Source organism: Triticum dicoccoides, chromosome 5B (assembly GCF_002162155.2).
Source record: "Triticum dicoccoides isolate Atlit2015 ecotype Zavitan chromosome 5B, WEW_v2.0, whole genome shotgun sequence".
NCBI lineage: Eukaryota > Viridiplantae > Streptophyta > Magnoliopsida > Poales > Poaceae > Triticum > Triticum dicoccoides.
In genome coordinates, this window is record NC_041389.1 from 557,147,966 (window position 1) to 557,154,987 (window position 7,022).

At 50.0% G+C, this 7,022-nt stretch overlaps 1 protein-coding gene across 1 annotated transcript; it reads left to right on the plus strand.

The window, feature by feature from the left end:
* Window positions 1–697: 697 nt before the first annotated feature.
* LOC119311587 (probable cyclic nucleotide-gated ion channel 14) lies at window positions 698–7,013 on the plus strand. Its single transcript, XM_037587241.1, has 7 exons — window positions 698–998; window positions 1,690–2,200; window positions 4,164–4,376; window positions 4,780–5,084; window positions 5,193–5,304; window positions 5,687–5,923; window positions 6,131–7,013. Exons 1-7 carry the CDS (start codon window positions 940–942, stop codon window positions 6,812–6,814), a joined length of 2,121 nt encoding a protein of 706 aa, XP_037443138.1. The 5' UTR covers window positions 698–939; the 3' UTR covers window positions 6,815–7,013.
* Window positions 7,014–7,022: the final 9 nt, after the last annotated feature.

A 7,022-nucleotide genomic window follows, 5' to 3' on the forward strand; every position in this document is an offset into this window, starting at 1 on the left:
GGATGTCTATAGACGTATTTTAAAGCGTGGTTCACTAATTTTGCTCCGATTTCAGTGGGAGGAGACGTTCCCATCGACAACGAGGCGCCTATGGTGGCTTCGTAAATCTCAAGATGATATGCCGGCTCAGTCTCTCGGAGGTGCTCATAGGGGTAGGGTGTGCGTATGTGCGTTTATAGGGGTGGGTGTATGCGCGTGTATATGAGCGCTTGTGTCTGTACTGATGCTCAAAAAATGTAGTCCGTCTTAGAATCTCTAAAACGTCTTATATTCACGAACAGAGCGAGTAGTTGGATTCCCAAACTTATTTTTGCGTGTGCAATTTGTCTTCCAATGCCTGTCTTCGCCTCTCATGAACTCTTTATCACTCGCTGCCTGTCGTGGCTGAAGTTCATCGGAGCACCTGAATGTATAGGGAGGGCTAACACGGCGAGCCGGCGGTGCGTGCTGACGAGCTCAGATCAAGATGCACCGACGGATGTTAGGTTAGCTTGCTCCGAGCAGCTGATTGGTAAAGTGCAGGTAAATAGACATGCATTCCCGTGTGCCGGAAGAAGGGAGGGGTTTACCGATCGTTTACCCCTTGAGCGCACGCTCATTTTCGGCGCAAAACGTGGCCCCACCCGCCAGCGTAATTGGCTGCCCCGTGTGTCCCGAGCTTTGTGCAGACACTCCCAGGAACGAACAGGCAGGGCAGCCGTCGTCTGGTCCGCGCGGTCCAAGCCCCCCTCTCCCGGAAAGAAAAATAAAAGGAAGCAACTGCAAAGGGAGCGGCCTTTCTCCGCCGAATCGCCGGACCCGCGCGCGCGAGCTCGTCCTGGCATGCTGCCGATCCGCGGCCGGCAGCAGCACCAGCAGCAGCTTCGCCGCTCCCCCCTCCCCTGACCGGCCTTGGCTCGGCCAGGCGCGAGATTCGGGGGAGGAGCGGCGGCGGCCGCCATGTTTGGGTCCAGGGCCCAGGATGGGGTGGAGATGCAGCAGCGGCGGACGACCAACAGGTGCGTGCGTGCCCGCGATCTCTCGGCGCTCGTGGGTGGCTGGATTCAGCGGCACGGGGGCTGCTCGTGATGGGGAGGGACGGCCCTGCTGGGACAAGCGAGGATGCCGCGAGCCGCGTGCTTGGATTAGGTAGTTGACTTCGGGGGAGCGGAGGATTTTCGGCCATGGTTTGGGTCGGAGTAAGTTGGAGCTGGCGGGATTTAGCTTCGGCGTCTGCTTCGGAGTGTTGCTGCCTCGGGGGATCCAACCAGCCGAATTCGAGTTTTGGTTTGCTTCGGGTTGAGAAGGCGCACAGCGTGTTGGGGAGTGGTCATAGTTTTGGAATTGGGAATAGAAACATGAGAGCTCATTTTGATTCCTTGTGTTCAAGCATATGCATGTTTGTTTACTACTCATTTCTATGCATCCAGAAATTAAGGACCAAAAATGAAATAGGCTATATTCTTGGCTCAGCTTAGCTCATTTATCTACCGGTTTCCGTGCATGTGCGTGGAGGAATTAAGCACTATAACGAAATAGGATGTCATTTTGACGCAGCCTAGTTACCAGGAGAGTGCAGATGAGAACGACTTCCTTTGTTACCAGGATCTCTCAGTATCCACTCGGATTTTCGCCTAGCATCATGTCATACATCATTTCGACACGTTTCACAGTTTTATCACTTCCCTAAGTAAGCTGTTCTGTCTGCAGGATCTTTCCCGACGAGAGGCAAGACCAATCCAAGATGCCGTTTCAAGCCGGACGGGTCGACAGGTTCGCTGCCAACAGGATAGATCCAAAGACCCTTGAGAAGCTCAAATTGATGAACGAGGGCAACGTACCGTGGCACAGTCGCATCCTGGACCCCAGAAGCAGCGTGCTGCTGACATGGAACAGGGTGTACCTGGTTGCCTGTCTCTTCGCCCTCTTCATCGACCCTTTCTTCTACTACCTGCCGTTTGTCAGAGTGATGGACAAAAGCACTGGTGTTTCGTGTGTTGCCGAGGACCAACGATTGAGAAATACTATGACCGTTCTGCGGACACTCGCTGACTTGTTTTATGTGCTCAACATTGCGATCAAGTTCCATACCGCATATGTAGACCCAAAGTCCAGAGTCCTTGGGAAGGGAGAGCTTGTTGTGGATCTAAAGAAGATTCAAAGAAGATATGCAAGATCAGATCTCTGTATAGACATACTTGCAGCCATACCACTTCCACAGGTATATAACTCGAATCTTGTTGCGGCACTTGTCGCATTTTTCATTTTTTTTTTGAAAAGGAGGATGTACCCCCGGCCTCTGCATCTCGACGATGCATGCAGCAATTTTATTAATTAATCACAAAGACCTTACAAAGTAATACATCAGTACGCCTGAAGCCACCATCCAGACAACACATGTTGCTACTCCTATTCCTTTGATGAAGGGGTGCCGAATGTCCGAGCCTAATACCAAACAGACATCACACCAAAGCCTAACATCTAACGTCAGATGCCCCAGCCTAGCCACATACCGGGACTGGGTCACACACCGGTCCGGCGCACTCACAGCGGGCACCACATGTGCACCCTCCAAGGCCCGACACCACCGTCTTCCATCAATCCATCTTCAGAGCAGAAATTGACGCATCGACTGTGTCAGGCCTCTCTGCCATCGACGCCAGACAATGTCGTACTCCTGCGCGAGACCATCCCCGCACATCGGACGCCGAATCTGCACTGCGCCACGCCGTCGAGATCCGTCACCATCAATGTGTAGGATGAAGCACCGCTCCACCAAAGTTGCGGTCCACTGGTCCCTCGAGCCCGTGCACACTTCCAAGAACGACGCCTCCAGGAGGGAAACGGCACAAGAGCGCCGCCGTCTTCTGATCTACTGATCTAGGGTTTCCCCCGAAGGTAGCAGATGTTGGCCTAGAACTTCTCGACGGCGATGCCTCCAAGAAGGGAACGACACCGAAGAGCACCGCCATCGCCGGTCTTGGCATATAGCCGAGAGCAGATTTTCACCCAGATCTGTTCGAAGAACTCCATCCAGCTTTTTGTGCACGGGGTCGCCACCTTCTATGCCGGGGACCGAACCAAAAGGACCCCAGCCGTCGCCGCCTGACCGGCCACGGCACCACCACGGTGCCAGAGCAGCCGGTTACGTCAGGCCCACCGTGCCAGCCTGCCGCCGCGCACCAGATCCATCAACCCGCCTAAGCCCATCTGGGCACGGCGAGATCCGAGGTTTAGGCCACCGCCATAGGGGCGCCTCCGCCGCGGGAGGCCATGCCACCGCTGTCGCCGCCGCCACATCCACCGCCGGGATCCCGCCGCACCGCGCCGCCGAATCACCGGAGTGTCCATGTCGCTGGCGCCAGATGGAGACACCACCGCGTGCGAGGGAGAAGTCCCCGCCGCCGCCGTCACAGCCCACAGCCCGGGCTTCGCCGGCGTGAACTCGGGCGGCGGCGGGAGGGAGAGATCGAGGCGAGGAGGCCTAGGGCGTGGCGGCGTGATCTCCCCCTTGTTGCCAAGGGCTGGCGATGCGAGGGTCGGGCGTTCCTGTTTTGGCGGCGTGCAGCTGCTCGTTGCATTTTTCATGGCAACTACCTTTAAGTATATTCCACTTTTCCAGCTTCAGTGTCATATCCATATTCTTTTGTACTTAAGTTGATTCATTATCATCTGTGGCAATGATTGGTATGGTTCGTTGGGTAAGCAGCAAGCCTTTGGTTGAGCCTATTGGATTCTTTCCCTTTGATTGGCTTTCCAAAGGAGACATCTGGGCAGTGCCTCTTGTTTTACAATACCAAATGAATTTAAACAGCAAACTAAGACTTTTAAAGGGTGGACCCAGCTAGGTTTCCTCTGCAAAGAGCCAAAAAATACCCAAAAGATTTATTTACCGTTAACTGCCACTTATACTCCACAGTTCTCTTTCCTTTTGGTACTTCATCTGTTTATCGTCACTTATGTACTCCCTCCGTCCCATAATATAAGAGCGTTTTTTACACTAGGGAGTAAATGTTAGGAATTTATGAAATCTAGAATTGCCAACTTATTTCATAGAAAGTTTATGCAAAATAAATTTATCTGTATAACTGAATTGTTTGACGACTAATTATCCCAAATATTAAATATCTGTTACTTGATTGTTAAATCTACAGTGATAATGTGAATCTTCTGTTTTGTTGCAGGTTACTGTTTGGTTAATCATGCCTGGGATTAAACGCTCAGATTATAATATCCAAAATACTACATATGCTGTTATTATTTTGGTTCAGTATGTCTTAAGAATGTATCTCATTGTACCTTTAAGCAATCAAATCATCAAAGCTGCCGGAGTAGTTGCAAAGTCAGCCTGGGGAGGAGCAGCATACAATCTTCTGCTCTACATGCTTGCAAGCCATGTATGGTCACCTCAACCATCACCTCAGCCTCATAATCAGTTACTAGTCACTCAGAATAAAGTTCTAGGGAATTTGCAGCTCATTTAGTTCGTAATTCTATTCACAACTGAAAGATAAGTAAAAAATCGCCTCTGCTAAATATCGAACCTAAAATATGAGTTCATTAGGTTTTTCATATCTCATCTCGTAACTGGAATAGGCCAAAAGGGAAAATAATTCATGCGTATTTGTTTTCCTGTAATGCGTTATTACTTTCTAAATCTGAAGATATAAACAAACTGTTTGTGGTAGACATGCATGTGAGCTAGAAGCAGAAGACTCTCACTATCGTCTTGCATTTCTTTGCTCACGTTTGTGCAATAAATACTTAAGTGTCACTTACGACCTGTGTGCATCACTGCAGATTACTGGGGCAATATACTATCTTCTCTCCATTGAACGGCAGATTACATGTTGGAATCAGCAGTGCCTTGCTGAGTCTAGCAATATGTCTTGTAACATTGGGTTTATAAGTTGTGAGAATACTGGTTTGAACAGTTATCGTGAGTGGCAAAGTAAAACGCAGATATTTAACAACTGTGATGCCACTGCTGATCCTCCAAAATTTAATTACGGAATGTTCTCGAGTGCATTGACTAAGCGTGCTGTCTCAACTTCATTCCAAGAGAAGTACTTCTATTGTCTGTGGTGGGGTTTGTTGCAACTTAGGTAGGGTTCCATCATTATCTTCTGTTACTTTGGAGTTCTTATGCATAAGTTTCTGTGCCTTGAATATGGTTAGTCAGGTTTATTTGGTGTTTGTTGTCACTTTTTCAGTTCAAGCGGAAATCCTCTTCAAACAAGTGCATTCATTGTAGAGAACATATTTGCTATAGCAATTGGTGCTATCAGTCTCATACTCTTTGCTCAGCTGATTGGCAAAATGCAGGTAATATAACAGAATTCTCTGCTCTAAACTAGAAATCGGTGTACCTACATTGATGGTTCTTATTTATTATCCTTTTATTACTTAGGTACCTTGAGAATCAGCTAAGCATCATACTTATTGCACTATCTGACAACTTGCTAGTATATTTTTATAAGAACATTAGCTCAGCAAGTTTGTTACTCTATAAGTTTTGCGGTGTGGAGTAAGTATTAATACCATCAGTGCTATTTTCTATAGTGCTATTGTTCAATTAACAGATTCATCAGGCATGTGATGTATGACCATGCATTTAATAGTTTGAAATGACTAAAATAACATAAAGCTACTTCTGTAAGCCATTTCCACTTTGACAACTACTTACTTTACCTTTTTCATCTTTTAGACATACTTGCAATCTGTTAGCAAAAGGCTCGAAGAGTGGAGGCTGAGGCAACGGGACATGGAGGAGTGGATGAGACATCACCGGCTCCCACCCGACCTTCAAGAACGTGTCCAGCGGTTTGTTCAAGTTAAATGGCTTGCAACGCGTGGAGTGGAAGAAGAATCCATCTTGCAAGCTTTGCCGGCTGACATACGTCGGGATGTACAGCGCCATCTTTGTTTGGATCTTGTTCGACGCGTAAGTTGGAGTTATACCCCTATCCGATCGCTTACCTAGTAAACCGTTTTAGTTTCTCAAAGGTTTCGATAGCATATTTTGTACTGAGGGGGCTCTGTCTTCTGGTAGCTGATCCCGTGTGGCACTGTGTCACCACTGCCTGCACCACCAGTTCAAATAATGTCTCTGTTCCTTGGCAGGTTTCTGATCTCTCTTTGCGAAATGCAGGTCCCTTTCTTCGCCGAGATGGACGATCAGCTCCTGGACGCCATCTGCGAGCGTCTGGTGTCGTTCCTGTGCCCGGAGGGTACGTACATCTCCCGCGAGGGCGACCCTGTGAGCGAGATGCTCTTCATCATCCGCGGCAAGCTGGAGAGCTCCACGACCAACGGAGGCCGGAGCAACTTCTTCAACTCCATCCTCCTGCGCCCCGGTGAATTCGCCGGCGAGGAGCTGCTCACCTGGGCCCTGCTGCCCAAGACCAACATCCACTTCCCGCTCTCCACGAGGACCGTCCGGAGCCTGACGGAGGTGGAGGCCTTCGCGCTGCGCGCCGAGGACCTCAAGTTCGTGGCGAACCAGTTCCGGCGGCTCCACAGCAAGAAGCTCCAGCACACGTTCCGGTTCTACTCCCACCACTGGAGGACGTGGGGCGCCTGCTTCATCCAGGCGGCGTGGCGGCAGCACCAGCGGAGGAAGCTGTCGGAGAGCCTCAGCCGGTGGGAGTCCTACTCGTGGTGGTCCGAGGAGCACCCGGCCGCCGACAAGCCCAAGCAGGAGGGCACCTCCAGGACCGCCGCCGAGATGCACAAGTTCGCCTCCGCGTCCAGGAGGTTCCGTGCCGACGACACCATGATCCGCAGGCTGCAGAAGCCCGACGAGCCCGACTTCTCCGCCGACCATTTCGACTGAAGCCATCATCTCGCTCTCCGATGCGTGACACATATTGTTGTTCCCAATACCTGTTTTTGTTGTAAATCTAGTACAGTACATAAGAAGAAATGTTGGAGTTTTCAGTGCCATAGATCATCCATATACTACCCTACTAATGTATAACACACATCCCTTCGTGTATGTCACTGTAACAATATGAACTTGAGTTCTGAATGGATCTGAAGCT